Source organism: Eptatretus burgeri, chromosome 10 (assembly GCF_056783735.1).
Source record: "Eptatretus burgeri isolate ZD-2024b chromosome 10, Ebu_testis_v1, whole genome shotgun sequence".
Lineage (NCBI taxonomy): Eukaryota > Metazoa > Chordata > Myxini > Myxiniformes > Myxinidae > Eptatretus > Eptatretus burgeri.
The window spans coordinates 41132174-41150028 of NC_140970.1; the positions used below are offsets into that span (position 1 = coordinate 41132174).

At 41.3% G+C, this 17855-nt stretch overlaps 1 protein-coding gene across 3 annotated transcripts in view; it reads right to left on the reverse strand.

Moving 5' to 3' along the window:
- LOC147018392 (rho GTPase-activating protein 24-like) overlaps positions 1-17855 on the reverse strand; it is a 241847-nt gene that overhangs the window by 10401 nt on the left and 213591 nt on the right. For all 3 annotated transcript variants that reach the window (XM_085897987.1, XM_085897986.1, XM_085897988.1), the window contains one exon: positions 5957-7430. In XM_085897987.1, coding sequence (XP_085754113.1) covers positions 5957-7430 — 1474 coding nt within the window. The remainder of the gene's footprint in view (positions 1-5956; positions 7431-17855) is intronic.

The following is a 17855-nucleotide window of genomic DNA, read 5'->3' on the forward strand; positions in this document are numbered from 1 at the left end:
TGCACGAACCGCTTGCTTAGGATGAGAGCACGAACCACTCGCTTTGGATGACGGAGCACGAACGACTCGCTCAGGATGACGGAGCACGAACCACTCGCTCAGGATGACAGAGCACAAACCACTCGGTTAGGATGACAGAGCACAAACCACTCGCTCAGAATGACGGAGCACGAACCACTCACTCAGGAAGACGGAGCACGACCACTCGCTCAGGATGATGGAGCACGAACCACTCGTTCAGGATGACGGAGCACGAACCACTCGCTCAGGATAACGGAGCACAAACCACTTGCTCAGGATGACGGAGCACGAATCGCTCGCTCAGGATGACGGAGCACAAACCACTCGCTCAGCATGACGGAGCACAAACCACTCGCTCAGCATGACGTGATGCGGCAAAAAAAAGTCCGCAGTGAGTGAACGATTCGCTCAGAATGACGAAGTGCAGTTCCGCTATTGACTGTAGGGCGCTCAGCAAGTGGCTTAAGCATCAAGCAAGCACTCCAATTAAATGTTTGCGAAGGAATGGCTGGCCAAGCTGCGGCTGCGTACCATGTAGGATCCTTTTAACTTTATAGCCAGTCTTTACCATGCCAGCATCAGTTAAAGAAATAAAATTAATTCTTTCAAATTATGACTTTATCCACAAAAGAGTTGTCATTTTATATACAACAACCCTGGAGACATCGCAAAGCTTAATGGGCCATGAAATAAACATTTCAGATAATCCGCCATGTTGCCTGCTCGTCTGTGCATGTGTCATGTGGTACATCGGTTCGAGGTCTGCGCTTCATAACTTCAACCCTAACTTCATAACTTCATTTTAAAACGTCTGTTTTTCACCAGATTCACTTTGATTCCTTGCAAAGCACCTTGCTAAACCTCCAAGAATATAGACACAGATCTGGCAGACGCTATGGATAAGCAGTCCCTCTGGGGGACTGGGTGTGATGTCAAGCAGTGAATGCATTAAATCATTTCGCTCAAAGAAGCTCATTAATTTTGGTACATTCCCAAATATTTTGTTCACTCAATATAATCTTCCAAACAGTGGTAAAAGATGTTTAATGCTTTGGAAATTTCACATTTTCGTGTGTGTGTGTGTGTGTGTGTGTGTGTGTGTGTGTGTGTGTGTGTGTGTGTGTGTGTGTGTGTGTGTGTGTGTGTGTGTCGATTGGTGTCTACATGTGCGAGTTTCATCATGTGGAATGGAGTCCTCCAAGGGAAAGCTCAAAGCATCCATCTTAATTGCCGATTACCCTGCAGTTTATATTTACGTGGAATACTGCAGAGAATATTCCTTCCAGCGCTGAGAAGGAAGCAAGACATCACTATAAAACATAGACTCCTATAGAGAAGGACTGGAACCTCACGATCGCGGGGTTTGAAACTTGAGTCTGAAGGATTAACTTGAGTCTGGGGCTAAAATGACTTCTAGAAGGGCTAGAGACATGATCTCGGGATCCATATAGGGGGTTTTGAGGATGGCGAGTTCAATAGTATCATTTTCAACACCACCTGAGGTCATCTTCAATGTCAAAAGGTCATATGTCAAGGTCAAATTACTGACTTTTGGTATTTTTTCCCCGTTTTTGTGTCTAACTCATAAACGGTGAGAGATGGCTGATTGTAATAAGATGCAAGTGTGTAGAGCTGTCAAACGTTGATATTTATTGTCATATATCGTATTACATAAACATTATATGCATGTCACAACACCATGCCTATTACAACTATGTCTAAGTCTATCACTAGTTGGAGAGCTTTTCTTGCCTCCTGAGGCATCCCAAAGCTTTTTCTTTGTCACTTACATTGAGGACATGAGCTTTCAATAGAATATTCGCTAAAGTAGTACATGCAGCATTACTACTAGCTGAAGGTGCATCTACAGAGGATAACAGCTCAGCAAAATGAAATCGGCAACGCATTTTAGTCTTGTCATACAAATTTTTGGCATTATGTACAAAAGAGACGGTTGACATAGTCGGCACACTCAATCCACCTTTATTCAAATTATCTAGAAACTCAGATGACACCTCGTTACCATCTTCATCATCAATGATCTCCTCCATACTAGTGCTATCGCCATATTTATGAACAAGGTGTCCGGCCAAATAAACTACTTTATGCTTCAGGGCATCGTCAGACCCCAAGAGATCCTGAGGAGAGGGAGAGATGGATATTGGCAATGCCAAATGAGAAAGAAAGCTTGAGGTGCTTAAAAGAGATATATATATATATATATATATATATATATATATATATATATATATATATATATATATATATATATATTTGTGAGACACATTTAAATTGTGATTGGGTGTCAGTTAGGGGTGGGAAACGGCCCAAAGAACCCCAATCAATATTTCCTGGAGTACAGAAATCAGCTTTGAAGCAGGTGACCTCAGCACCATGCCCAACATCATCTTCTACATCAGAATCAAGAGCTAAGAAGATGCAGGCAGCTGATGAGGCTGCAGACAATATCCAAGATTTCGACCACTTCTGTGCTAAAATCAGCTCCTATTTTCCTGGCTTTAACGTCATAAAAGACGAGGAAAACCTTTACCTATCAAGAACTGATGCTGCTGGACAAACTGTCAAGCAGTTCTTTCATTTCCAACAAGTTCACTCACCTTTTGGATTTCTATTCTTGAATAGAGTTGAGAAAGATGGCATTGAGGTGCCCAAACGACTTTTTTTCCTTTGCAGAAGAACAGCCTGCTCTCAAAATGGTCCCAGATTAGATCCATAACTGACCAGGTAAACATCTATGAATGCACAAGCAAGGAAATTCTTCATCTTGTAATAAGCCAGCTCTGTTGGATGACTGAGGGACACAAGCTTCCTCATTTCACCTTCCTTCTGTCGCAGCTGCATCTTATGTTCAAACCTCTTGATCGTCGCCAATTTGATACTGATACGACTGTGATTTTCACAATGCAGCTTCACAACATATCACCCAGTGCATACAAAATGATTCGTCGATCCGGCTTAATCATTCTACCATCAACCAAAAAGGTAAAACAGATGCTTGCTAGTAGTCAGCAGGACTCCAACCTCAAAACCTTGTTCGACCAGCTTAAACCACAGCAGCGTTTGGTCAATTTAATGTTTGATGAGGTAAAGCTGGTCGAGACATTGCGATTTTCTGGAGGGCATGTTGTAGGATATGCTCAAAATGCAGCAGCGGGTGGTGAACACGAAATGCTTGCTTCACATGCTATGGTTGTTGAAGTTGCCTGCCATTTCGGTGGTCCACGCTATATTCTACCCATTTTGCCTTGCAAAAAACTAACTGCCGATCAGCTGAAGGAACTCCTTATCGAAGCTGCATCAGCTGTAGTTGGTGCTGGCGGTACTGTGATTTCTTTGATATGTGACAATTGCAATACCAACTGCAGTATTTATTCAAAACTTGGAGGACCAGGAAGTTGCCAAGTGCTGTCAATTCAAGAGCAATCTATGTTCTTTGTGTACGACTACGTGCACATCTTCAAAAATGTTCGCAACAACTGGATTACTGCTGCTGGCAAGACACTTTCATTTGTCGTTGATGGTAATGAGTACAAAGCTTACTGGAGTGATATTCAGAAGGTTTATGACATCGACCGGGCTACTCCTATTTGCTTAACCAAGCTAACGCACACCACTGTTTTCCCCAAGCCCCTTCAATGCCAGAGCGTACCATTGGTATGCCAAGTGTTCAATGACAAGACTGTCGGTGTTTTAAAGACCTTCAAGGATTCACTTGGCATCAGTGAAGGCACAATCATCCTCATCCAGATAATGAGTGAGTGGTTCAAGATGATGAATGTGAAAGACCGTTTCTCAGCTATCCATCTGCACGACGAATCCAGACAGCCTTGGACAGCAGACTGTACAAGTTTCACTAGGCTGGAGCAGGCCTGCCAAATTATATCTACCTGTGCATGGCAAGGCGGAGGTGGTCGTAAGCTGAAGCTAACTCAGCAAACTGCTGAAGCCTTCACTGTGTCCACGCGTAATAATGTGGATGCTGCCAAATTTCTTCCGGCAGAGAAAGACTTTGACTACGTTCTTCCTGATATATTTGCAGATGAAGCCTAGGAAAAGTTTTTCGGCCAAGCCAGGCAAAGAAGCGGTGGAAACTTCTACATTGACGTAGTTGACATTATGGCTGCAGCTAAAATTGTAAATTTGCAAACACTCATTAAGCATGACATTATGCCCGAATCTAGTTCTCATGTGATTGATTGTGACAAGAACTGTACAACTTCCATAAATCCAGATGAGCGAAGTGAACTCATTGACGACATTACTCCTCAAGACACTCAGGATCTCTTGGGGTCTGACGATGCCCTAAAGCATATAGTAGTTTATTTGGCCGGACACCTTGTTCATAAATATGGCGATAGCACTAGTATGGAGGAGATCATTGATGATGAAGATGGTAACGAGGTGTCATCTGAGTTTCTAGATAATTTGAATAGAGGTGGATTGAGTGTGTCGACTATGTCAACCGTCTTTTTTTTACATAATGCCTATAATTTGTATGACAAGACTAAAATGCATTGCCGATTTCATTTTGCTGAGCTGTTATCCTCTGTAGATGCACCTTTAGCTCGTTGTAATGCTGCATGTTCTACTTTAGCTAACATTCTATTGAAAGCTCATGTCCTCAATGTAAGTGACAAAGAAAAAGCTTTGGGATTCCTCAGGAGGCAAGAAAAGCTCTCCAACTAGTCATAGACATAGACATAGTTGTAATAGGCATAGTGTTGTGACATGCATATAATGTTTATGTAATACGATATATGACAATAAATATCAAAGTTTGACAGCTCTACACACTTACATCTTATTACAATCAGCCATCTCTCACCGTTTATGAGTTAGACACAAAAACGGGGAAAAATACCAAAATTCAGTAATTTGACCTTGAAATATGTCCTTTTCACCTTGAAGATGACCTCAGGTGGTGTTGAAAATGACACTATTGAACTCGCCGTCCCCAAAAACCCCTATATGGATCCCGAGATCATGTCTCTCGCCCTTCTCGATGTCATTTTAGCCCCGGACTCAAGTTAATCCTTAAGACTCAAGTTACAAACCCCGAGCATGGGAGGTTCCAGTCCTTCTCTATAGGAGTCTATGCTATAAAATCATCTTCCAGGAAGATGGTGCATCACTGCATATGCCTAATGCCTAATGGTGCTTTGGAGGTTTTGAGATGACATTTCATGGATGATCGACTCATTTCTCGATGGACAGACAATCCATAGCCTCCCTACTGCCCAGATCTGTTTCCTCCCGACTACAATTATGGTGTTCCTCAAAGTTAAAGTCAACAAAAATAACTCACACACTGCAGAAGTTGAAAAATGGCATCATATGCGTATCAGCTCCAGTTCTCATCCGAGTCATCGACAACTTCAGTGTCCATGTGGCAGCTATCATCCAGAGGTTTGGATTGAGGACTTCATCAACTACTAATGTTATTGCCCGTTGAAGCATTATTTCGCTTTCACAAACAAATTGAACTAATCTTGTGTATTATTAGACAAAAACAAACAAAATCAACCAAAGTATAAAATATTGGAGTTGAATAAAAAGTTGCACATCACTTTGGACCAACCTGTAAATGCATGAACTCATGAATGGGACTTCTAAAAGCATTTGCAATACCATCTAATGCACTTGCATATGAGACCTTTGAATGATATTTACATCACAAATGGACACACAAACTTCCAAAAGCGAGGGCGAACTTAAAAAAAAAGGAAATAACTTTTGCCGAGTTTCGCTAATCGCTCCAATTAAGTTATGATGATAAATACTCCCCCTTTCACCATGACTGTACACTTCAAAAGGTGATGCAATATTATAAAAAGTTAGTATCATTTTGATTAAATTGTCATCAAACACATTTTCATAAACAATCTGAACTGAATCTGACGTTTTTTTCTCTCACCTTCGAATTCGCAGCTCGTATTCATTACGTTGCTGGTTGAGCTCTGCTTTGAGACTAGCAATCATGTTCTGCAACGTTCCATGTTGTATGCTCCCTGCACTACGACCCCGTGGTTCCCATGCATAAGGCTGTGCAGGTGGAATTGGTGGTACCGAGACGCGGCTTCGCACACACACCTCAACCATTTCCACCCGTGTCTCACGTGAAATTTGTGTTGATGGTGGCATTGTCGTCGCCAAACGCTCATTAGCACCATGTCCCCAATGTGGGCAAGCAAGCCAACCTGTTTGGCCCTGGGCCTCACTTGCACCACCACGATGACTAATCAGTGGCCCAGCAGGATGGTGGTGATGGTGGTGGTGGTGATGGGGAGGTGGGGGTGCTGGGAGAGGTAAAGGAGCCCCCGTAGCCTCCCAAGAGGATGTAGAGCAGGTAGCACTGTCAATACTGCCGTAATCTTCAGAGGTTGGACCGGGTGATGCCCGCAATCCTGGCAACACGTTGTCATATGCAGAAAGGCGTTGTACAGACTGTGATGATTGTGGAAGCGATGTTGCAATCGCACTGGGATAGGATCTGCCATCCCCTTCATCGCTTGATGTTCTATGACCTGTTGGTCTGACTGTCGCAAAACCATTTGTGACCCATTGGCCAGCATGTGCTCCAGATGAAGAAGCCACTCGTGGAACACTTGCACTTCCAGTGAACATGGTGGAGCTGCTTGTGACAGAACCAAGACCCATCTTCAAGCCAAGAGACTTGGGAGGACCAGATCGATGACTCTGACCACGCAAAGCAGCTGCAATTCCCACAGGAGGTTGAGAAACTGGGCCACTCAAAGCTGCTCCTCTACCATGAGCATCCCAAGCTCCAGCACCGAGTGAACCATTTGTGACAATGGCTCGTGTTTTTGTGCTACTAACTGTCTTTTGTGGTAAACCATATGGTACGTTGGGACCCCCAAGTTTTAAGGGACTTTGCAGACGGGGGTGGCGAACACGTGGTGGCGAACCACTATCTGGAGACCCTAAGTCTGGGCTGACCCAATCGGCAGACCCTTCATCATCACCTTCATCCCACGGTGGTGAACTTGGCTCAATGCTTTCTCGTTCAGGTGAAGGAACCCAACCTGGTGAACCACTTGGGTGACCTTCACCCTCCGATGAGCCAACTTCAAAACGGCCCCACTTTGGAAATAAAATGCGTCGACTGGGCGACCTCTCAGTACATTCACTCGACCCAATATCTTCTTCATATTCCTCCACATCACCTTTCTCCCTCTCTTTCCGTAAATGCTGCTCTGCATCGAGCCGTGCCGCTGCTGCAGCAACAACTTCCTCGGGAGCAGTTTGTTGTTCGATTTCCTCCCTTGTAGTTGCAAAGCTTTCTGGAGACTCAGAAGGAGGCCGCTGTGGGAACAGCCAAGCATGCTCCGATATAAGCACCTCTACAAGTTGCTGCTCAGCTGCTGCACCTGCAAAACCACCAGGAAACATCTTTGTATGCATCAAAACCAAAAGATTTAGCCAGCAAACATCTATCACTAAATTTCCTTTTTTTACAGATATTGAGACTTTTCCTAATTGTATGAGACATTTATTTTTTCATTCTCTTTTCCATAAGTAAAAATAAATAATAATTCACATATGTGTGACAGAGTATAGGGGCAATTCCAAAAAAGCTAAAGCTTGTGCTTAAAATGCCTTACACAACAAACTATCAAATACCATACAAGAACGATGAGCAAATGACGATCACCAAAAGTTAACAAGAATGGACAAAACATTGAAATAGAAGGATTGATTGAACATCATCAGGGGAATATTTTATAGAATAGACATACATATTGGGATATGAGAAAGATCTTTTTTAATACAAGGTCTTTGACAAGTAATGGAGCTGCCACTCACACACACACACACACACACACACACACACACACACACACACACACACACACACACACACACACACACACACACACACACACACACACACACACACACGGGCATACTGATGAGACAAGCACAGCCACTAAGCTTGGAGGATGTGCTGTCACTTCCCAGGATACTTTGGGGACCAGCAACGTCACAACAATGGCACCGGTTTTCTCACCGCACCTCAGTGGGGCATTTCTTCAGGAGGAATTTCCTCCTCCCCATGGATGCCAACCTTTGGGGAATATCTGTGCTGTTATCCGTTTACGTGCTGAAAATCAAGCAAGGAAGCCGAACGTATCATTTAAAAAAAAAGTCTTCGGAATGATTCTGGTGGGGTTTGAATTGCCAACTTCCCAGATTCAGAGTGGACGTTCTAACCATTACACCACCAAGTCTGGTGTTGTCCATCGACTGGAACCAGAAATTCCACTTTTTGGCACCATCTTGGGGGGCGGGGTGGGCAAAGTCTTTCTTATTTTTTTAAATTAGTCCATATCAATGGCATATATTTTGGTATGTAGCTTGGTAGTGGTAATCAGCTGTTTTAATATACCCACCCCTTGGATACATTTCATTCTCAGAATGTTTCCATATTATCTTGGCAGCATACAGTGCCTGGTCAAAAACAAATATGATCTTGGACAGTTCTAAACATTGCATTATGGCAAGTGAGAGATTCAGCACTTTGTTGACAGTCGACATTTGTGTTGCAGGAGCATTGATGGTGAGTAGATCGAACCAATGTTGTCCTGAACAAAGACACATATTGTCGACCCTAAGTCCCTCTCTGCATATGCAGATAAGAGTCTCTGCATATACGGTTAGACAGATAAGAAGTGAGCCATTGTAGAGCAATACCCGTGATAAAATAAAATTCAGGCTTGGATAAGAAAACACTGTGGTCAATTGTGTATAAGGCTTTTGACAAATCAATAACAACCACAGTGGTAGACATTTTGTTACAAACTGCATTGGTGAGTTTATCGACTTTGCACAAGAGCCATGTCAGTGGAATGTTTAGATCTAAAGCAGAACTGTTGGTCACAAAGAAGGTTGAATATAGAAACAAACTTGAAAACAAGCTTATAAATAAGTTTTGCTAAGATTTTAGAAAAACAAGGACGAATAGAAATAGGCCTATAATTGTGAATTTCCCATTTATCGCCAGATTTAAAGATGATAACTTTTACGAACTTAGGATGAGAAGGGACAGATCCTCCTAGGAAAGAAAGATTGAAGATAAAGGCAAGAGGTCGAGAAATAAAGAAAACCACAGTTTTTGACCACTCAATAGGTTGACCACTCATTGATTCCATAAAACCCGAAACAAATCGTATTGTTTTGCTCTCTTAAGAAGCAGTTGGTGTTTTGAAAAATGAAGAGGCATTGGGGTTGTGCAGATAATCAGTAAAAATTGTAAGTGGGTGGAATGTTATTGGCTAGATAAGAAAGAGCAAATGCAAGCAAAATAAGGATTTAAGGAATCATAAAAATTTGTAGAATTTGAGATAAAATTCTATGTTGTATGTTGTAATAATAAATGTAAGAAAGCATCGAAAGGGGTACATGAAAACAAAGGGAGAAAAATACGGGAAGAAATCTGAGTCACAAAGGCTTATAAATAGTCCTAGTCTATCAGCCCACGAGGATAAATAATAAATAAATAAAAAATCATATTCGGCGAGCATTTTGTCATTTTATTATCTCTGTTGGTTAATGTCATTTTCACATTGTTTACCACAAAAGAGTGCTATCGCCGGCATCCTGAATATGCCAATACAAAATTTCCAGAGGGCTTTTCAAGTTGAGAAGTGATGCATTTATTTCATACCAGAAATGGCACTCACTATTCTAAATTACATAATGTATGATTGATTTGAATGAGAAATCATCAATTTCTGTATAATTACCCCACACACACGAAGCAAAAAGCGGGATTGATCAATATGTCCGTCCATCCATTCATCCGTCTGTCTGTCTACAAACGCCGGTTTATGATTGAGGAACAACTTAATACCCTTGCCGAAGGAGAGGGTATTGCATTTGGGTCTGTTTTTCTGTTTATTTGTGTATCTGTTTGTCGGTCTGTTTGTTACCCTTGCCAGAGGAGAGGGTATTGCATTTGGGTCTGTCTGTCCATCTGTCTATTTGTCCTGTTTGTTTGTTTGTCCGCATAGAACTTTGGTGTTTTTTGCTGCAACTGCTTGTTGGATTGAGACAAAATTTTCACCATAGGAGCGACTACTCATGTGGAATGTTTTATTGATAATTATGATGTCATAGATCACATGGTGTAGCAGCCATGTTTGAAAAAGAGAAAAACTTTTGACCTAATTCTCGAAACCACACCAAGGAAAAAATTGAAATTTGGCACATAGCATGTACTCTTCATGGGGAATAAGTGTGAATTTTTTTGATGTCATAGGTGCCTTCGTTATGACGTCATAATTGCACATGTAGAACACCACATCTGAACAGTATGAAAATTTTGAGGGTCATCTAGGGATAAAATGGTCCACAGAAAATTTTTCGATCACATGATTTGGCAGCCATATTGTTAAAAAAAATAAAAAAAACCTTCAAAATCTTCTCTGAAGTGGCTCAACAGATCGAGGCAAAACTTTACAAGTATGACCGCCTATCCATGAGGAGCAAAAGGTTTATATATATATATATATATATATATATATTTATATATATATATATATATATATATATATGACATCATAGGTCACATGTTTTGGCAACCATATTGGATTTACCCTAAAACCTATAAAAAAATCTTCTCCAGACCGGCTGGAGAGATTGAGGGGAAACTTCCACAAATGTTCCCCAAGCCATGGGGATCCAAGTTTGTTAAGGAATAATTCATAGGTCACATGGTTTGGCAGCCATATTGAATTGAATAAAAATATTAAATAATGTTTTCTCTGGAACCGCTTAATTAATTGATGTGAAATTTCAGATTTATAATTTCGTAGTAATGGGGAATGCATGTTTAAAATTTCAACTTGATCGGACGCATGGTCTGGCAGGCATATTTATTTATTTATTTTTGATCTGGGTTTTTTTTTTAATAAGGCTCACTTGGCTGTGCCTGAATGGGTTTGAGGGAAGAGGAGTAACAGCTGTTATGCGAATGCTATCCAGGTTCCTCCTAATGACTTCATCTTTACTTTTTGCTTGTTTGGTTTCCTTCTGATTACTCCAATACAGAACTGTACCGATTTGGTTTTCAATTTGATTTGAATTGAATTTATATTAATCCCATTCTAAATTTCATTTAATAATAATAATAAAAAACGTCATGGTCAGGGTCAGGTGTCCAATCAAAGTGGGGTTGCATCAAAGCGGGTGGGGTTGCATCAAAGCGGGACGTCTTGGTACCTGGTCATCACCGCCAGCAGTTATATAGTGGCAGTTCTAATTATGTATCTTATTAATTACGTAACACACCAGTACACAAATGTTGCACAAAATAAACCACACAAAAGAAGTCCTGGCGAGGGTCTGCAATCTCTGATTGCCCTTTTTCTTGTTTAAATTGAATGCTTTAATTTGAACACGAATCAGAACATGAATTGGAAAACAAATCTGTGGTTTTGCGGTATTTTGTCTCTGAATTTGTCCCGATTGCACATGCGCAGAGTGGAGTGCAATCATTTTCTTACTCTGTCTGCCTGTCTGTCTGGCAGTTAAACAAATTGAAAATCATTCCAAACAGGAAACTTCCTGTTTTTAAAGACGTCACAAAGGACACATACACCAGGCAAAGATAACGAATGTTTCGTGTTAGATTGAGTGGTGTAATCGACACTGCGTCAACGGTGATAAAACGGCAGTAAATTCCAGAATTAATTTATTTATATGACTTTTTCAATCTTCATATGATTTAAATTGAATTATATACTTGAACAATGAAGAACACAAATCACCTTCTTTGCACTTTAAAAATCCTTCCACTTAGCAGTACTTGAACATGTTAATAAGGTGGTGTATAAGGGTGATTTATAGGACTGCTTCAATAGCACTAAACTTCGGGAATTTTTTTTAACGATCTTTAATGTCATTATTTCATTTAAATTGAAGTATAAACTTGAACACTGCATGGGGCGACATGTTCTATGAACTTTGTAGTTGAAGGAGTGTCTGCAAGATTTTTTTTTTATTAGTTTGACCTTTTTTTTTTTCGCAATTCCACTGAGCCTTCTTTGAATACTGGGCGTAGTGGCGTGCGCCTGTAATCCGGCTATTCAGAGGCTTGGGTTGGAGGATCGCTTGAGGACGGGTGCTGTGCGCTGGGCCACGCTATGAGAGGGTGTAGGGCAGCCCGGAATCATGGTGAAACCCAATCCTTATCCCTGTGTCGTAAGAGGCGACCAGGGTTGCGTCAGGAAGGGCATCCGGCGTAAAACCTATGCCAAATCAGTATGCGAATCATAACGGATGATCCGCTGTGGCGACCCCTAACGGGAGCAGCCGAAAGACGAACAACAACAACTGAGTCTTCTTTGCCTTTGCCCAGTCTGTCCAACTGTTTTTTTTTCTTTTGATACCTCCCTGCTATTTTGTCTTTCTCCCAGTTGTCAGTGTATTTCTTGAAATTTTGCTTTATTATCTTGCCAAAACAAAGTTTTTGCAAGATATGTTAGTCAGCTTGTATGTTTTTTAATTTTTTTATTTTTATTTTTGTCTGTAATCACGTATAAAAAATTCTGCAGAGCACAGTTATCATTGGAAATTTTTGTAACTTCGCATATCAGAGGCCTATAGAGGTCCCTTTCAGCGCATAAAATTTGAAGGTCAAGGTCAAAGGTCAAGGTCACTTTGTCGCAAATCAGGGGAGTTGACGAAACCCTTATTTTTTGAGTAATTTTGATCGGATCGTCTTCAAACTTCATGGGAATATAGTTCATGGTCTGGCGCTCAGCTGATTAATTTTTGGTGGCGATTGGCCTTGACCTTCATGGTTAGCGCCTCAGGTCAAACATATTTGACCCCAAGGTCAAATTTTCAAGTTTTAGGAACCATATCGTGCAGTACCTCAAATTGAACACCTCGATGAGTGCTTTCTCGATATGTCAAGCTTGAGACATTATGACGTCATTTGGTGATGTTAGGAGGCAAACGCATATTTTTCATGGTTACTCTGTAGAACGATTCTCATCAGAATCTCTCGTAGGCAGATATTCCTCAAGGATTCGCTCCTGGTGGATAGCAGCTCTGTTCACCTCAGTGTGACCTTAAAGAAGTCACACGTGGTCACCTTTTGGCAAGATACGGGTCACCCTGCGGGTGACATTGGTTTATATTTTTCTTTTGTCTTTTTTGCAATTGTTGGGGCTGTATTCGTTGCTGTTTCAGTTTCAAGTGGAAAAAAAATTATCTTCCATTCGCACCTCTCTTTGGAAAATTTTTGCTGGGTGTGTTAGGGATACCTTCTCTGGCTTGCTGTCTGTGTTTGTATAAACATTCGATATGGAAATCTGTTGAACTTTTTCACATATTCAGCCAATCATGCAGTTGTCATTCTGTGCACTTGCTGTGTTCCATCAGGCCGTTACCTCCTTCTCATATTGGCAGGTGCATTCATAAGATGCATTGATTTTTGTAAAACATTTTGTGGATGGTGAAGAGTTCTCTTGCTTTGATATTTAGTTCATTGATTTCCACTTGTGGCCAGTTTATTATTCCACAGCTGCACTGGAACACAAATGTTGCGAGTTGGTTAATGGCTTTGATTTGGTTTCTCAGTGAGAGGTTTTGTTTTCAGGACCAGCCTCATTCTACATTGGTATTTTTTGGTGATTGGTTTGCACATTTGTTTGTGACATAGTTGGTGGCCCTCTTCTACTCTGAGGCATTTGTATGTATGATGCTTCGTTTTCTAGTTCCTGTATTGTTGTGTTGAGGTCAATTTTTATGTTCTCTGTTTTTTGGGTTTATATTGTATGAATGTACTTTTGGCACACTTATCTAAGTTAAATGTCATTTGGATATCGTCAGAGTACCGCTTCACCAATTTCAATTGTTCTCCAATGTTTTTGTCATTTTGTGCGAACAGTTTTAGATCATCCATACACAGTAAATGTGTCACCTTCCCTATCTATTTGGACTTTCTCTTATTGAATGTTAGGGTGTGTCCATATCCTTGCTCATTAATGAGGTTGCTCAGTGGGTCCAGGGCCAGACAAAACAGGAGGGGTGAAAAGCTGTCACCCTGGAAGATCCCACGTCGTATCTTCACTTTCGATCTTTCCTTCCGAATACTGTCATATCAATGTGGTTTTCCCGAGCTCCATTTTTTTCTCAACGGTTTCATTATTTCCAGATTGATCTTGTACAATTGCATGCATTATATCATGGATTAATGTGGAACACTATCAAAAGCTTTTTTCATCGTCTATCCAGGCTGTGGACAATTTTGTTCTTCTCATTTTACAGTTTTCAAGTGTGGCCTTGTTTAGTAGTCGGTGGTCTGGTGTTCTGCAGCATCCTCTTTTACATCTATTCTGTTCTGCCTTTAGGTCTCCTTGTTAGATTAGGTGGTTTCTGGATTAGGTGGATTAGGTTTCATTTCTGTGATTATTCCCTTCAGAAGTTTGTTTGTTGTTGGTTGGACAAGACAAGTTATTGGTTGATACTTGTGAGGTAGCTGTGTTTCTTAAGATTTTGGGATGAGGAATGTGTTACTTTCTGTGAGCCATTCATCCATTATCTCCTTCCCTTGGATAAGTTTGTTGAATGTTCGAGCATTGTGATTATGGAGAGCATCTAGTTGCTTTAACTAGAAATTTGGAATTGCATCCAGGCCAGGGCTTTTAAAGTTTGGCATTTTTGCAATTTTTTTTCCTTCATCAAATAACCCTGAGAGTATTTCCTTCAGGTATTGCTTTTTCTTTTCCAAGCTAAGAATTCATTCTGCGTCCTTATTATCCCGCCCCCCCCCCCCCCGGAGGGAGGGAGTGGGATATTGTAATCGTCTGGTTTGTTTGTCTGTCTGTCTGTCTGTTAGCAACTTTACGGCAAAACGGCTTTAGCAAACACTATCAAATTTAATCCACAGGTGGGCAATGAACCTTGGACGACCCCATTAACTTTTGGGTCCAATTGGATCAAAGGTCAAGGTCACAAAAATATCAAAATCGTTTTTCACTCATAACTTCGTCAAAAATGATCTGATTTACTTCAAACTAAACTTATAGTGAATCTTATTCCATTTGTCACTTATAATCCGACCCATTCCTATCGTGAAAAATGCATATTTGTGAAGATCAGTAGGGTCCGAAGTTTTGGGGGTCATGGCCATCGGTCAAAATGACAAATTTTCCATTAAAACTAAAACACAGTTAGGAGAAAACTAAAACACAGTTAGGAAAATACAATTTTACGGGAAAACGGCTGGCTCAAACACTCAAATTGTATCCACAGGTGGGTTATTAACCTTGGACGACCACATTAACTTTTGGGTCCAATTAGGTCAAAGGTCAAGGTTAGGTCACGAAAAGGTCAAAATCATTTTTCGCTCATAACTTCGTCAATAAATGGGCGGGATTTGTTGTGCCTGGCACCACTTGTTATGTTATTTTGGGTCTTCATCGGTTTGTTTCCAATATATATATATATATATATATATATATATATATATATATATATATATATATATATATATATATATATATATATATCCTGATGTGTGTGTATACTTTTATATATACATACACACATGAAGGCATACGTGTGTGTGTGTGTGTGTGTGTGTGTGTGTGTGTGTGTGTGTGTGTGTGTGTGTGTGTGTGTGTGTGTGTGTGTGTGAGAAAGTTGCTGTTGTTGACTGCTACCTCCACATGTGGAAAGGTTTGAGGAGATGGAGCTGAGACCTTAAAGTATTCACCTCTGTGTGTGTAAGATCTGTGTGACATAACATGTGGAATATGTCATGCATATCATTTATGTCACATGTAACGTGTGTATATAACAAGTGCAATACGTCATGTATAATGTGTGTGTACAGATGTCATACATAATGTGTGTACACAAGTGCAATACACAAGGCACACATGTGTGTTCACAACAACGTGCGCAAATCACAATCATGCATGTGCAAGCCACAACCCATGCACGTGCATGCACATGTGTCACCACCACTCGTGAGTCCCCAAGGCCAAATGGAGCCCTCCCCAGTCTTGAAGCATCAAGCTTAACCATATCAAGGAACCACGACCCATGGACCAAGCTGTCTCCTTGTGGATTTCTGGATATGGGATGAAGACCCATCGAGTCTCAAAGTATCCACCTCCGTTAGCATGTGTGTGTATAATATGCACTCAGTGTACAAAACATTAGGAACACCTTCCTGATATTGAGTTGCATCCCCTTTGTCCTCAGAACAGCCTCAATTTGTCGGGGTATGGACTCTACAGGGTGTCGAAAGCCTTCCACAGGGATGTTGGCCCATGTTGACTTCAATGCTTCTCACAGTTGTGTCAAGTTGGCTGGTAGTGGATCTCTACTCCGAATGGCTAGTTCTATCTCATCCCACAGATGCTCAATTGGATTGGGAACTGGTGACTGGGCAGGCCACTGCAGTAAGCTGAATTCACTGTCATGTTCGTGAAACCATTCCTGGACAATCCTAACCTTGTGTCATGGGGCATTATCCTGCTGAAGAAATCCATTCACAGATGGATACACTGCTGCCATGAAGGGATGCACCTGATTGGTAATGATGTTCAGATATCCTGTGGCATTTAAACGTTGCTCTACTTTTATCAAGGGTCCAATGTGTGTCACGAAAACGCACCCCACACGATCACACCACCACCACTAGCCTGCAATGTTGACACACGGCATGATGGATGCATGTACTCATGTGGATTTCTCCATACCCTAGTCCTCCCATCGGCATGAAACAGCAGGAACTGGGATTCATCAGACCAGGCAATGTTTTTCCAATCCTCCAGCGTCCAGTGTTTTCGTTCTTTAGCCCACTGCAACCGCAGGCTCTTGTTTTTTGCTGGAAGAAGTGGAATTTTGTACTATCATTGGCTGCCATACCTCATTCATGTCAGGGTACGATGAGTTGTGCATTCTTTTATGGGTCTTCTGGAATCAATGTTGTACTGGGCTCAGTTGACTAACTGTAGCCCATCTGTTTCTCTGCACTAATCTTGTCAGCCTCCGTTGACTTCTGTCATCAATGAGCTGTTTTTGACCACTGACCTGCCATTGGCTGGCTGCCCTTTGGTGGTGGACCATTCTTGATACACACAGGAAAATGTTGAGTGTGAAAAAGCATTGTGTTTCTTGACACACTAAAACCAGTGCACCTGGCACCTACTACCATCCCCGTTCAAAGGCACTTAAATCTCTTGTCTTGCCCATTCACCCTCTGAATGGCACACATACACAATCCATGTCTCAAGGCTTAAAAATCCTTCTTTAACCTCTCTCGTCACGTTCATCTACACTGATTGAAGTGTATTTAACAGGTGCAATTAATAAAGATCATAGCTTTCACCTGGATTCACCTTATCGGTCTATTTCAATGAAAGAGCAGGTGTTCTTAATGTTTTGTACACTGAGCGTATGTGTATATAATATACATAATGTCACATATAATATGTCATGTATAATACAGTATGTGTGTATATAATCTTTACTACAATTCACAGACCAGTTTTGTGTGTGTCATGCTAATTCTGCAGTTCTGAGCTGATTCCATCCAGAGGAGAAGTATTTGTGTGTGTGTGTGTGTGTGTGTGTGTGTGTGTGTGTGTGTGTGTGTGTGTGTGTGTGTGTGTGTGTGTGTGTGTGTGTGTGTGTGTCGCCTTTTATTTGATGTCCACACTATTCCATAACCCTGGGCCAATCGCTATGGAAAGTTGCAAACATTCTGGGGATGTGCAAGGTCAGGTCAAGGGCACAAAAAAAAAAACCCAACCCCCCCCCCACCCCAA